Below are 16,111 nucleotides of genomic sequence, written 5' to 3' on the forward strand. Positions count from 1 at the left end.
AAAGTCTTTAATATATATGCTGCCCATTGATTTTCAATTTAAAACGTTTTGGTTAGTCCATTAGGGCGACGCTTCACCTTTTCGCCATGTCATGCAATTGTTATATTTCCCATTGTTTCCTTTTTTTTGTAATTTATGGTGAATAAAGGCGTTAATAAATAAATAATTCCTCACGAGAATTGGAAATTGGAGAAATCCTATAACAGACTCCGCCTGTCAAGACACGACTGGAATATTCGAGCACCATCACAATAAGGCGCTGCGATTTAGAAAATCGAGCACCGCTCCCATTAGAGATAAACACGGAACTGTGGAACATAACTAGTTGAATCCAATAAATTACTGTGCTAAAGTAAATTTTAAAATTGTTAACGAAATTATTGATCATGCTAAATAGTTTTGTACAGTTTTCTTTTCTCTTGTCATTTATTCAAAATTAGACTTTCATGAGCAAAGTGAAGCTGAGAAAAGCTCCCACATTTTTCCTCAAATCTCGCCTCAAGCCTCAGCATGGTACCCCAAAACTATTTGTTTAAATTTGTCTCACCATTTGACATTTCATTCGTAACTTCCGTCACAAAAAAATACCACCCGGGAAAGAAAATCAACTAAAGCTCAGATGATCAGCAGATGGTTAGAAATGGATAAAAATCCGCCATCAGCGCTCCTAAGAAAGCGGGCACCAAACGACAAGTCTTTTCAAAAGCAAAAAAGACAACCAGCAAAAAAAGGATCAAGCAAACGACAATGAGGTCAGCGACTCTGGAAGTTATGAGTTTGCCGATGCGGGTATGAATATGGACGAAATAGAGCAACCAGAGAGGAGCCTTATGGATTCGATGCTCACGAACAATGTTCTGGCGTCGAATATGGTTAAGCAAAACAAATATTTTAAAATACAGGGTGCTTCAAAAAAATGTATACACACTTTAAACTATTGTAGTTTTCCCGCTCTACAAGGCTAATGTTATATTTCTTCGCCAGGTGCCAGCATAATCGTCCCTCTATGTTATATTATCAGTTGGAATTTGTAATATCAACATGGGGAACGCACGTTTGAGTTCTGAAGAACGTAAACAGGTTATTAAGTGGTACTGGAAGTTTGAGAATGTAAATGAAGTTCAAAAACAGTGGAGAAGGGAGTATGATACAGAACCACATTCAAGATTAACAATTACACACATACGAGACAAATTCGAAGCTCATGGAACAGTGTGTGATGTGCATAAAGGTCATTCAGGTCGGCCTCGAACAGCTACAAGTGATGAGTCATCAACGGCAGTCTTGGAACTGTTTCAACGCTCTCCTAACAAATCTTCAAGGCAAGGGGCACGTGAAAGTGATGTAAGTGCTAGCAGCGTGCTACGCATTCTGAAGAGAGGCAAGTATCGTGTTTACATTCCAAGGCTGGTGCAACAGCTAAATGACGACGATCCAGATCGAAGGTTGCAATTTTGTGAATGGATTCAGGAGATGGTGATACGTGAACCGGAATTTATGGGTAGCATCATTTGGTCGGATGAAGCCCAATTCAAACTTAATCGAACTGTCAATAGGCACAATTGTGTTTACTGGGGTGAAGAAAATCCTCACATTACAATTGAAAAAGCTGTAAATTTGCCTGGTCTAAATGTGTGGTGCGGTTTGTCTTCAAGGGGACTCATTGGACCTTTTCAATTTGAAGGCACTGTAACTGGTATTAATTACCTAACAATGCTTGCTGATTGCATATTTCCTGCCATTCGTGCATTATAGGGTAATGATGATTTTAATTTTCAACAATATTGTGCTCCGCCGCACTATCACAGGGACGTACGAGCTTACCTGGATCAAAATTTGTCGGGCCGGTGGATAGGACGCAGGGGGCCAATCGAGTTTCCAGCACGCTCTCCAGACCTTACACCACTGGATTTCTTCTTGTGGGGCACAGTAAAAGATGAGGTGTACAAACGTAAACCACGTAACCTAGACATTCTTTGAAATGAGATTCAAGCAGTGTGTAGAGAAATCTCATTGGACGTTTTGATACGATGTACAGAATCAGTGGTGACTCGTACTCAGAATTGTATTGATGCTGCAGGTCACCAATTTGAACAGTATTAACATTTGTTATTTATGTTTCATTTACATTGGACTTTCAGCTTTCTATTTTCCTGAAATTTAACTTTGTAGAACGGTAAATAAATTTTCTATGGAAGTTCAAAGTGTGTATACATTTTTTTGAAGCACCCTGTATTATATTCTAACCTATTTCATGTTACTTATTTCGTTAATAATATCAATAGGGTGGCAGAACGTATAAAATCCCGGTTTCAATTGGTAAATTTTATGTATAAAAACACATTACTGTTTCTTTGACAGATTCAGATACTACGGTTATAAAAAAAATGGCATTAATTGAAAATAAAATTTTGAAAAATATTTAATTATCAATTGTTTTTATAAATGCAAAAAATTATTTGTCTGTTTACGAACTGTTGCTGTTACCTGGATGTATCAATGGTATTGTTGAATTATTAATTGTCTTCAAATTTTTTTTTATAATTGCGAATAATATTTTGTCACCGTAAGATTTCTATGATTTAGATTTTATGTTTTGTAATTTGCTATGTAAGTATCGATGGGTGAGTCTATAAATAAAAAACATTTAGAACGGATTTAATTATAAAGAAATTTAAAATAACCATAATATTCGTAAATTTTCGTGTAAAAAAAATGCATTTGTTGTTCATTTCGGTTTTCGCTTGCATGTCCGGCCATATTTTGACACGCACTCACTGGGTTCAGTATGAGTTCGGACAAGAAATGGTAAATATACATGTATAACCTTTCCATGCACCGCGTTTTGTTACAACCCACACCAAAACCTGTAGGTGGGTATCAAAATATTTACAAAAATACCCATAAACACGAAACATTCGATGCATGTCCATTCTAAGTACATATATCAGTACATACTTGATGTCCGTCTAGGAGATGCGATGTGATGTATTGTATTTACTTTAGTCCCTAAAGTAAAGTAATACAAAATAAATTATTTCGACCTTTTTTTATAATTTTAGAAGGTTTACAATTGAATATAAGAAACAATGGAGATTTGTCTTTCTTAAATAATAAACTAATTTGCAGAAATTATTGACAAATAATGACTGAATATTAATTATATTTACATTCATATTTTAATAAATAAGACCAAATAATAGTTTTGATTTTGTTTATACCTATAGCATATTAATATGCTTTTTATTTAAGCCCTTTTTGGTTGCCTTACTCGTGGTAAAAGGTGTATTTTGGGGCACAGAAAATAAATTCATTAATATATTTAATTTATTTTTAATCGCTTTATTCATTCATGTCCACTTAAAATTCCGTTAAACGTAATTTGGACGTGGAGCTGATAAAATGGATATCTTAAAGACGGCTGTTAAACGCCCAGTTTATTTTTATTGCAATGAAATGCACATGCCGAATTCAGTAAAGTCTCGTAATTAAAAATTGCTGTTTCTATTTCATCGGCAACACCGCTTTTTCAGTAAAAAGTACCGAAACGCTTAAATTCCTCTAAAATCGTCAAAGCTGGAACGATGGAGGTTTTTAAACATGCGGAATTCAAAAATGTTAATAGCAGGGTTGCCAGATTTACCACTATTACGTTACATAATTTTGTAGTATAAAGTATATCGCAATCTTTCGTCAGCTTTTATCTAACTTATTTAAAATTTCAGCAGCCTTAGATCTTGGGAAACTTTCATACTAATTGATATTTTTGAATTTTTCGATCCATTTTAAAAAGAAAACTTCATGTCCTGTTGAAACACAGGGTGGCAAAGCTTCCAAAAATGGAATATATTTTTTTAATATCTTTAATTCCACAAGAGAAATTTTAATGAAATTTGGCATACCACTTTTTTTTTTAAATACACCACCCTCGGACGTACGGAATTTCACCTGATTTTGGCAGACGCTGATTTCTCTTAAAACGAAATATATTCATACAATCTCCAATTTCTCTATTTTTTTCAATTCGAAGTATGATTTTGGCTTAAATCATTTAAGACATTAAAGTTTAAGATTTCGGAAGAAAATTTCGCTGTTCGTCATTAGTTTAAACAAATGAATTTATATACGATATAATACAAAATATTATTATAAAACAAATTTTATTATTATTTATGTCATTTTATTATGACTATTATTAATAAAATTTTATTTTTTTTAAACTTTATTAAGAATCATAACATATTGAATAGAACAAGCAAGTTTAAATAATTAAATGGTAAATTTGTCGCCAGTTATTTTTATTTTTATTTTTTTTAAACTTATTTTTTTTAAAAATAAATACTTTTTCATCCTCTGAAACGAGCCTGCATTCCAGTGAAAAATTTTCCAATGGTTTGTAATAACGAAATTGGCGAGTACTTTTTATTGTAGTTAAGCGTTCGAATCGTGGTTGGTTTTTTTTTTTAAAGAAACTGAAAAAAGGAAAGTGGGGTTGTTATGTGGTTGTTTTTATCACGTTGGAGACTATCACGATAAGCTTGTCTTTTTACACTACCTGCTAAGCCAACACACGCTCCTTTGTCATGAGATGTAGCGAAAAAAGTCCAGCATCAACACAAAATCACTTTTATGATTAACTAAATTTGCAAAATTATATTTTAATAATAATTAAAACTTATTTTTTAATCAGATAATTTCATAATTCACTAGGCCCATTTTAAATCACAGAAAATATTATTATTACAATTAAAAATTATAAAACTAAAATATCAACTATAAAAACAGAACTCAACAACACTTCAGCTTTTATTTTTAATAGTTATTTCATGCTTGGCGTATAAACTTATGTCACGAATAGACAGGAATGACTTCTAAAATGATTTTTTTATTTACTAGGACACCCGAAAAACAAATGAAAATCGTAACGGAGCGGTTTTTCTTTTGTTAACTAAAGATGGAGTGTTGACTAGTAAATGTAAAATAATAATTTACTAAATTACCTACAAAAAATAAATATAGACCATAACAGTTTTAAAAATTTAAAGTTGATTATTTATTTCTAAATTTACGATGTTTGGTAAAAATAATACAAAAATTGTTAAAAAAAATAAAATTTTATTAATAATAATTATAATAAAATAACATAAATAATAATAAAATTTGTTTTATAATGATATTTTGTATTATTATTTTAAATTATCACTGATAAAATCTTCAATGCTGTTCGAGACGGTCGGCAGTGCGGGGCTTCAACAGCGCTCGGTACTCAGCGCGCTGTCATAAATAAATTCATTCTGCTTAAACTAATGACGAGCAGTGAAATTTTCCTCCGGAATCTTAAACTTGAATGGATAAAGCATGTGACCGATAAATAAACATGATTTTTTTACCAAGAAATCAGTTACGTTTTCATTTGTTAACTTAAAATTTAGTTAATAATACGAAAAAAAACAAATAATTTTAAGTCGTAAAAATCAAAATTTTAAAAAATTGTTTGGGGGATCAATTTTCAATCATAAGTACTTATAAAAAATATATATAGATAAAATTGTTATGATCAAGTGGTAAATGGGGGGTCCACTTGACGTGATCTTAATGATTATTATTATCGTTTATTATTTATGTTTTTATTAAAACTGTAAAATTAAAGTCTTCTAATTTTTTGTCTGATGTTTACTAGTTGGTAACTAAAAACGAATTAGTTTGCATTCGATAGATATTTTATTTTTTGCAACAAAAATTTCTAGATTTAACCTGTGCAGTGGCTACCTAATTTCATTAAGAAAAATAATGCCATTTGCATTTATTTATGAGCAGGTTTGATATGTTAATTTCTCCAAATGATTGGAACTTGTAAGAATAATTTTTATTTTAGGAGAAATCAGTAGCGTAGTATCAATCTGCCAAAATAGACAGTTGAAATTCTGTACGCCGTCACTGGTGTATTGTTCAAAAATGTGGTACGCTAAATAATGCCTCTTTACACATAGCAAATATGCCCCAAATTTCATTAAAATATCTAAAGTGGTTTTACAGATATTAACAAAAATATATATTATTTTTGAAAACTTTACCCTGTATCTTAAAAGTTTAGTTATTTAAGACAAATTAATGTTCATACGAAATTTTCCTTTTAAGATGAACCCAAAAAATCGCCCCTTTAATTAATAACATTCAATTAGAAAACACCTTGTATAATTATGTGACAGCGAAATGACGTACAACTGAGAACAATACTAATCTACCACATTACCCATATTTATAACGCAGTTACACGAAACTAATGACAACTGAAGGTTTGTACGATACGTCTTTGGCCTGTAAGACCGCCGGATTTAAGTACATTAGATTTTGAAAACGAATACCTATCCTATAAAACACACATAACACATATGGTGCTATTTCAACCTTTAATAAGGACATTTCTTTTTCGCGTTTCGCGCGACGTTTCGTATGAACGGCGCCCAAAGAGTTTTCCCAACGTATCGTGGGATCCGTTTAATTTTTTAATTGGCGCGCGTTACACACCATTAACCTATTTAACATTTAACTGTAGAAAAATTTAAAGAGCTTACTTGTTCGTTTGGATTTCGCGTGACGCGTAATTTTCCTGCAACGCACCGACACGGAAAAAATCCGACGTTTTAATTGATTTTTGAGTGGCCGCGAGCGACGGTACTATGCGACGAGGCTGCCACCGCAAAAGTCGAATATTTATTAATACACGAAATGCAGCAGTGGGTAAGGCTGGCAGGATGTAAGCAGTTACAATTAAGTTTTGATGTAGCAGTCAACAATTATAGTAATTATCCGTGCCGAATCTATAAACGAAAACGCGGCTATTGTTTAAAATTGCATTTTCGATACGTGTTTTTCGTCGTGATCGCCGAAAACAATGTATTTAATGTTTCACTGAAAAAACCTATAATTTCACCCGCGGAATACGTAATTCATCGCAATTAAACCAAAAAATTACGAGCAAAAATAATATTTCACGTGTTCGACAACAAACCAACAGATTATTGTTAAATTGTCAAAAATAGTCTGAAGTAACATTGTTTGTTTAACAACAAACCAAATCTGCATATAAAAAATTATTGTTTTGAACAAGTAGAAGAAAGGTTGTTTCTTTAACAATAAACCAAAACTACAAATGACAGATTATATTGTGAAAAATAGTATGAATGACATGTCGAACAAGTGGTAGCAAGAATATTTGTTTAACAAGAAACCAAAACTGCATATACCAAATGATTGTTAAATCGTCAAAATTACTCTCAATGACATTTTGGACAAGTAGTAATAAGGTTAGTTGTTTAACAGCAAACCAAACATGCATATACTAGTTATTGTTAAATTGTCGAAAATAGTCCGAGTGACATTTTGAACAAGTGGTAGTAACAAACAACCTTATTTGTACTTGTCCAAAATTCCACAACTGAGCTGCAATTTCCAGTTTTTTGTAAATTACCGACCCACCCTGTACTTTTTTCAAAAATCATCAACGATATAAGTTTTTGATCTGGTTCTTGGGCATCTTTCCCACCCAGCCCTCCAGTTTCAATAGGTTCCGTCAGGGGCTTAAACTCTATATTTGCGCCAATTTTGAAATCGATAGCTGCAAATCTCGGACACTTATCGTGTTTCATAGCGATGTACGAAAAACAGACGAAAATCGCAAAAAAAGACAGATGCCAATTTCCAATCGCGGCCATTTCCTATGGGCTTAAGGAGAAAAATTTCAGCATCCTAGCTTCAACGGTTCCGAAGTTATTCGCGTTTTTATGAAGCGTCTATAGAGAACGGAGAACGGACAAACGGACAGAAAAAAAGTTGCCGAGATATGAGGTTCGTTGCCACGCGAGTATACTTTCGAAAAATACGATTTTATCGATTTTTGCGAAAGTAATAACAAATTACGAAGACCAAAGGACGGTCAGCCTTTCAGTATTTGTATGTTAAGATTCGGTCTTAAATCGGTCTAAATATCTAAGTTTCTTGAGAGCATATAAAGATTACAGTTGCTTTTTACATAAGCGGCATAATTTAGTGTGTACATACTAGGAAGTGTCAATAAAGAGTGTTGTGGAAATAGGTCTCGACATGAAAAATTCCACGGCTTAAACAGTGTAGTCCGTAAAATGCGTTTGTTTAAAATTTGGTCGTTATTTTCACCAAAATTGCAAATAACTGTCTGTTACTTTATTTACAGCTCCAATAAAGTCCTTTCCTCTGCTCATTTTTCAATATTAACAGACCCCTAATAGTTTTGTTACAGAGAACTAAAATTATAGTAATAGTCTTAAACCGAAAGAAATTTGAATATTCGAAAAGTTAAAAGTGTCAAAAATAGATATATATGACATACTCAATAAAAGTTGTAGGTTTTTGCAAGATTATATATATATATATATATATATATATATATATATATATATATATATATATATATATATATATATATATATATATATATATATATATATATTCTCACGTATTGATTCACGGATGGAAAAATGTGATGACACTATATTCCGGGATATCATCCGTTCGCTCGTTGAACTCCGACTGGAACCCTGCGCATCCTGCATCCGACTGGAACGACCCAATATACAAACTAGTCACCAGAGATCCCACGACATATTTGGAAAAAACAACTAAGTCCAAAATTCTCGATTCATCAATAAACGAGGATACAAAGAAGAAACTTATTCCGAGGGAAAAATCGAGTCGTTGCCCAAAATTCTACGGGCTCCCAAAGATCCATAAGGACGGGGTTCCCCTGCGTCCAATCGTAAGCGCCTTTAACTCACCTTTATGCAAGCTGGAAAAACATCTGGCCAGTGCACTTCAGCCTATAGTGGAAAAGGCAGATTCCTATGTTAAAAACTCAGAACATTTCACTCCGATTTTAGGTTCTCTCAGGATGGACAAGGACGACATTATGGCAAGTTTCGATGTCAAATCCCTCTACCCGAGTATTCCAGTAGAAGAGGCACTCTTGCTTATAGAAGAAAACGAAGATCTTCCGCCATACATAATAGATCTGTCAAGACATTGCCTGAAAAACGCTTACTTTATGTACAACGGGAAAATTTACCGACAAATAGATGGAGCAGCAATGGGATCATCTCTCTCACCTGTGATTGCCAACCTCTTCATGATTTACTTCGAAAAGAAAGCAATAGAGAAGGCAAATCTGAAGCCAAAACTATGGACAAGATACGTTGATGACGTATTTGTTGTATGGCTTTTTGGCAAGGAGGAGCTTTTGAAATTCCTAGATCATCTGAATTCCATTCACCCAAGGATTCAATTTATAATAGAACTTGAAGAGGATAACAGTCTGCCCTTTTTAGATGTGCACATCACAAGGACCGAAGCTGGACACTTGGAACACACTGTCTATAGAAAACCAACACACACTAATAGATATCTGAACGCTAAATCTCATCACCACCCATCACAGATACAGGCAGTGGCAAATACATTAATTGCTCGGTCCTTCAGGCTCACAAACGAGAGGAACAGAGATAAAGAACTGAAGAAAATTAGTACCTGTCTTCGACAAAACGGATACCAAAGGCGCACCATCAGCAAGGCAATCAGTAAACAACAACAGCCGCAGCAGAGAGTGCAGGACGAGACCCAACGAAGATCGATCGCTGTCCTGCCATACATCAAGGGGGTTACTGACAAAATCGGCCGAATATTACGGAAACACGACATATCAACGGCATACAAACCTGATCATACCATCGGAGCAATACTAAGAAACCCAAAACAAAAAATTACTCTGGAAAACCAAGGAGTATACAGCGTAGCATGCGGATCGTGTAGCCTGACGTATGTGGGACAGACCAACAGAAGGATTTCAGCCAGGCTCGAGGAACATCGTTTAGCCATAAGAAACAAACAAACAACATCTGCTTTGTTTCAGCACCAACATCAGACAGGCCATAAAATTGATTTCGGCACTTGTAAACAAATAGCTAATATTACTGATTTTAGGACTAGGATTATACGAGAGGCCATCGAAATAGAAAAGTCCGGACACCTCAATACGAGAGACGACGCTCTGCATTTATCCAACACATGGAGAACGATAATCAAACAGCAGAGCGATGCGCAGCAGCCAACGGGGACATCGCAACTACGATCGGGCGAAATTAACAACGCGACAATTCAGGGGGCGGAGCCACCTCCCCCCACGCACAAGCAGCACCGTTACCATCTCCGGCGCAGAGTATAAATACCGCACGCACCGCGGATAACCTCCCAGTGTTCGAAGTGTTTTCGGAGCGCGAGCATCGAAGATGCCAAGTGAGATTTTGGCGAAACGTCTGCAGGATTCCAGTCGGATGCAGGATTCCAGTCGGAGTTCAACGAGCGAACGGATGATATCCCGGAATATAGTGTCATCATATATATATATATATATATATATATATATATATATATATATATATATATATATATATATATATATATATATATATATATATATATATATATATATATATATATATATATATATATATATATATATATATATATATATATATATATATATATATATATATATATATATATATATATATATGATGACACTATACTCCGGGATATCATCCGTTCGCTCGTTGAACTCCGACTGGAATCCTGCATCCGACTGGAATCCTGCAAATCCTGCATCCGACTGGAATCCTGCAGACGTTTCGCCAAAATCTCACTTGGCATCTTCAATGCTCGCTTCGAACACTATATATATATATATATATATATATATATATATATATATATATATATATATATATATATATATATATATATATATATATATATATATATATATATATATATATATATATATATATATATATATATATATATATATATATATATATATATATATATATATATATATATATATATATATATATATATATATATATATATATATATATATATATATATATATATATATATATATATATATATATATATATATATATATATGTATATCTATATTATAAATACTAAAAAAGAGAGGCCCAAGTACTGAACCTTGAGGAACGCCATACTGTAAATGTTGAAGTGTCTTACTGAGATAGCTCAATCGGAAAATCAATAACATATAATATTGCAAGTAGCAACTCGTCGTTTAATATATCGAAAATTTTAGCATAATCAAGGAGTATTAGGGCCGTCGCTTGACCTTTATCAGCGGATCCTTGTTTTTGCAGATGCTCTCTAGTCTGATAATTGATTATCCTTGCAATGACTTTCTATAATACTGGTGTACTTATCGATCACAGGTCACTAAAATTTTGGGAATGGAATTACTTTCGACATCTTCTACTATTCATGGAACACTTTATCAAATGAGAAAAATTGACAGTATTAGTCAGAAAGGGGAGAATTCTAGATCAGCTCAAGCTTATTTCTAACAAAAACGTTTTAACATTTTCTAGATCAAGCAATCAAAAGTATTTTGTTGCTTCAAGATATAAATTCAAAACTTCAAATCAATTATTCTCAAATCTTAACAATTATTTCCACAAAGCCGGGCAATCTATGTTTTTTTTATTCGGTTTTTAGTTTCAGTACAATTTTGACACCATGTATCTCGGAAACGAAGTTAGGACGCAAGTTTATACGAAAAACTTTTTTTTGGCTGATAAACATGTGCTCGAAGGCTTTGAATTGAATTTTGAAACACCCCGTATAAAATCGGTGCTTAGGAGCTATCTCGCTATTCGTTGTCCGCTTACCTTATAGCTACGACCGTTTTGAGTGATTCGTGTCTCCTTGGCTTCATCAAATTCAAGTTGAGATAATTACAATCCGTATGTGTCAACGGAATCGTGCGTCACGTGAAATTTATTCCCAAAAATCGCGGCGTCTGTGAATAACGTAACCGATTGTCGTTTGTTGTTGACCCGCACTCTAAATAAAAGCGATAACCTCCCAGCACGCGTAACACGTAAAGCGGAATTAGTGTTAAATTTACGACTCTCGGTTCGTCGCGACGTCTAGCGTCTAAGCACGTGAGGTGAACCCAATTTACCCAATTCATCTGACGCGTACGCATCCCGAAAAATAATTAGTTACGGGACACTATTTTTAAAAGCCGATTAGTCCGCGCGCGGATGTCAACACGGACGACTTATCGTTTAGACCGGGCGCCGATGTCCTTTTCTTTGTTTGCTTATCGACAATAATAATGAATTGAATATATTAGTTGAGACTCAAGAATAACTTCTATTTCGGTTTCGAAATGTTAATCTAACCTTACCTACACATCTACACTATAGAATAGTTCTTGGCGTTTTTTTTTGTTTTTGAAGTTAAAACTCGACATCTAGTAACAAATTATACAAGTAAACTGTAAATCGCATTGAAATAACATTATGCTGCGGCCGCGTTACACTGAAACCAAAGGTAAGTGACATCAGAAAGTCATTTGAATATTTTCTAGATCCAAATTCCCAATTTCACTTCTTATTAGCTCAATATCTAAATCTAGTCTCTTCCAGTGTTGGAGCACTTTAATTCCTGACCTTGAATCAAATGTGGCTTGCTAATTTTTCAGAGAAACTTCCACTGATTCCCATTTGGTGGCAGGTAAAGACCTGAGTCGCGGTCAAGATTGTTGGGTTTGCTAATTTTTCTTTGGTAGAAGGATTATTACATGCAAGTGCTTTAGTTTTGGTTAGATGTACGGTGTAATAATGGATCATAGCTGTTCCCGACGTTTGTTCGTGAATTCGGCTGTAATAAGAGGTTACTTTGTACACTGATATTTTTGTTACGTTGTACATACCATAACGTTATTCCTAATTATGTGAAAACATTCCTGTGTGCGATTTAATATTTTTTTCATATGGTTTTTTGTTTGTTTGCGCCACTCTTAGTTTTTTTTAATTTACTGAAAGCATAATTTTTCAACGGCATCAAAATAAATAAGAACTAAAAGTTCAGATTTTCACGAAATTATATATTTTGACATGACAATTATTTCGACAGCACCGTGTCTTTATCAAATGTAATATGTACAAACTACCTGCTACTCTATATACCGAAAAATGACCACAAAACCTTAATTAATGTTGTTGCCAGAATTTAAGCTCAATAAAGGAGAGGTATTTAAATCTAATGGATCGTTAAGCAATCCATTTGAATGTCTCATTTTGTTAATCTCCATGGCTTCTAATAAATTTAATTTTCTACTTTTTGTGGCTGTGTGTAATATATCAAAATTGTCGTAAAAAATGTGTTTTTCTGTGTTTAAGTGTGTAGCATAATTAGAATCTAGACTATTATTATACTAGAACATCCTTTAAGTAAAAGTTTTTTTATGGTGGTATAGATATGTGGACGATGCCTTTGCTTGCTTTGTTGGAACGCACAGACAATTGAATTCTTTTTTAAATTACATTAACTCAATACATAATCGTATAAAATTCACTATCGAGGTTGAACAGGATAACTCTATTAATTTTTTAGACTTAACTATTACGAAAGTGCAAAACAAATTAGATTTTTCAATATATCATAAACCTTCACATACGGACACAGTCATACATAACAGCTCAAATCACCCTTCTTAATACGCCACTCTCAACATAAAATTACAACAAAGAACTTAATATCATTAAACAAATAACACTGAACAATGGCTACAATCAGTTCATTATAGATAAAATTATAAATAAAAAACAAATACAGACAACATTAAACTCTATTTATCCGAAACCAAATACAGAACACGAACAATTTAAAACAATTACATACATAGGAGAACCTAGCGAAAAAGTTTCAAAACATTTGTCAATATGTGGTTTAAAAATAGCTTTCAGAACTAACAACACAATAGGAAAATATTTAAAAAACAATAAATTGAAATGTCCAAAATCCCAAAAATCAGGTGTCTACAGGTTGAAATGTGGATATTGTCCTAAAATTTATATCGGACAAACAGGTAGATCCTTCAAGAAACGCATTAACGAACATATAAGAGCGTTTAAAAACAATAGTCTAGATTCTAATTATGCTACACACTTAAACACAAAAAACACATTTTTGACGACAATTTTGATATTTTACATACAGCCACAAAAAGTAGAAAATTAAATCTATTGAAAGCCATGGAGATTAACAAAATGAGACATTCAAATGTATTGCTTAACGATCAATTAGATTTAAATACCTCTCCTTTATTGAAATTAAATTCTCGCAACAACATTAATTAAAGTTTTATGGTCATTTTTCGGTATATATAGTAGCAGGTAGTTTGTAGATATTACATTTGATAAAGACACGGTGTTGTCGAAACAATTGTCTTGTCATAATACATAATTTCGTGAAAATCTGAACTTTTAGTTCTTATTTATTTTGATTTTCATCAAGTAAAAGCCACCTCAGTTCAATTTTCCAACGGCATCATTTTTTCCATCGAAAACCTTTGCCAAGAAGTCTTGATTCTTACTTGATTTAAAGGCGACAATACATCAAAAATGTGAATCAAAATGTCATTTAGGATTCTAACATCTGCGATAAATGTAGACAGATAAATAGACAGAGATAAGAGCACGAAGTGGGCCAAAAATAAAATGTTCCGGTAGATATTGGTATTTCAAAGGGCATTTAAAAAAAATCCACCATGGCGATGGGATTTTAGCGTGTGATCCAGGTATAATTACTATCTCTGTGTATATATAAAAATTTTTTCCAAATTGTCTTGGAATTGTTTAAATTCCAGTGTGCGATTTAATATTTTTTCAACGTGAATGGCTATATTGGTATAGTTTTTTTATTTGTTTCCGCCACTCTTAGTTTTTTTTAACTTACTGAAAGCCTTATGTTTCCACGGAATCATTTTTTCCACCGGAAACGTTAACCAAGAAGTGTTTTTGTCTTGATTCTTACTTCGTGTAAAGGTGACAATACATCAAAAATGTCATTTAGGATTCTAATCTCTACTATATAATGTAGACAGATAAATAGACAGAGATAAGAGCACGAAATGGACAAAAAATAAAACGTTACGGTTCAGTTAGCGATTTTATCATTTCAAAGGGCATTTAAAAAAAAATCCAACATCGCGATGGGATTTTAGCGTGTAATCCAGGTATAATTACTATCTCCGAAATCGGGGTTATTTCAATCGGCTTAATCGAAATCTATATCCATCCATCCGGGAAGCATTGAAATTATTTATTCCAGCGGAGTATCATTCGGCTCTAACGACGACTGCAGAAAATTCCAAACGGCCAATCAAAAAAAGATTCTGTTCAGCGCGTAGGAAGATACGACCAGTTCATTTTTCGCAGATCACATTTTAGATATTTTTTTTTTTGGAGTTTATAGGCTAACTAAACAACTAAACAAGGTAACAAATTTGAATAAATAAATCTATAAAAAAAAAGTTAACTAAAAAGGGTCCGTTAATTCGGTCCATAAAGTTTAGTTTAGTTGGTTTTAAAGTGCTCGTTTCATCTGGCATCAAAACAACGAATAAATATCAAAATTGTTTTTTATATTTCCATTTAAAAAGTTCATAGTTGTCAAGTTTTTTGTGAGTATATATTTTATTTGTATTTTAAATAAGTTATAGTTTTTTAACTGTTTCTTTAAATACGAATTCTGAAGTTTAATTAAATCTGTCAGAGTCGTTTTTTTTTCACAATTTCTACGTCTTAATGGACACCCTGTATTGCTAGGAATAGGTTTGATTCGTATATCTGGAGTATTATATCTTTGACACTATCAGTCTTTGCTATTTAAAAAATACCTAATACTGCCAACAAGTGAGCTAATGTTTGCAGCTTTAAATTCAACAAGATTTTATTGGGGTGTTATATTAGACCTCGAATATCTCAAAATGTAAGTAACATTTAAATATAAGTTTATCCAAATTACCTAATTTTTTGTCCTAGAATTGATATCTGAATAAAAATATAGTGTGTTACATTTGAAAATGTTGAGATTTTGTTAATTGAATTCGCCAAAACGGCACCACCAATTTGGGACACCCTATATCAACTGAGGCGCATCTGTCACACTGATTGAGCAGTGCATCATCTCCTTAGTTGCTTTGGTCTACTTTACT

At 33.1% G+C, this 16,111-nt stretch overlaps 2 protein-coding genes across 8 annotated transcripts in view; one reads left to right on the top strand and one right to left on the bottom strand.

Moving 5' to 3' along the window:
- LOC132704690 (probable beta-hexosaminidase fdl) overlaps window positions 1-16,111 on the bottom strand; it is a 183,915-nt gene that overhangs the window by 146,386 nt on the left and 21,418 nt on the right. For 2 of the 7 annotated variants that reach the window (XR_009619306.1, XM_060674865.1), the window contains exon 1: window positions 6,576-6,828. The exons of 3 other annotated variants lie outside the window; for them this stretch is intronic. The gene's annotated coding sequence lies outside the window, so the exon portion shown is untranslated. Of the gene's footprint in view, window positions 1-2,958; window positions 2,981-6,575; window positions 6,829-11,771; window positions 12,014-16,111 lie in introns of those variants that run through there. 2 more of the 7 variants (XM_060674891.1, XM_060674909.1) reach the window with 2 other exon arrangements.
- On the top strand, window positions 115-2,217 carry LOC132705862 (uncharacterized). Its single transcript, XM_060676800.1, has 2 exons — window positions 115-1,696; window positions 1,756-2,217. Exons 1-2 carry the CDS (start codon window positions 1,042-1,044, stop codon window positions 1,758-1,760), a joined length of 660 nt encoding a protein of 219 aa, XP_060532783.1. The 5' UTR covers window positions 115-1,041; the 3' UTR covers window positions 1,761-2,217.

This window comes from Cylas formicarius, unplaced genomic scaffold (assembly GCF_029955315.1).
Source record: "Cylas formicarius isolate icCylForm1 unplaced genomic scaffold, icCylForm1.1 PGA_scaffold_10__41_contigs__length_53128322, whole genome shotgun sequence".
In the NCBI taxonomy this organism is placed as follows: Eukaryota; Metazoa; Arthropoda; class Insecta; order Coleoptera; family Brentidae; genus Cylas; species Cylas formicarius.

What these genes read in the sequence shown, in the direction of transcription:
- LOC132705862 (XM_060676800.1), top strand. Translation starts at nt 1,042, where the DNA reads ATGGGGAACGCACGTTTGAGTTCTGAAGAACGTAAACAGGTTATTAAG.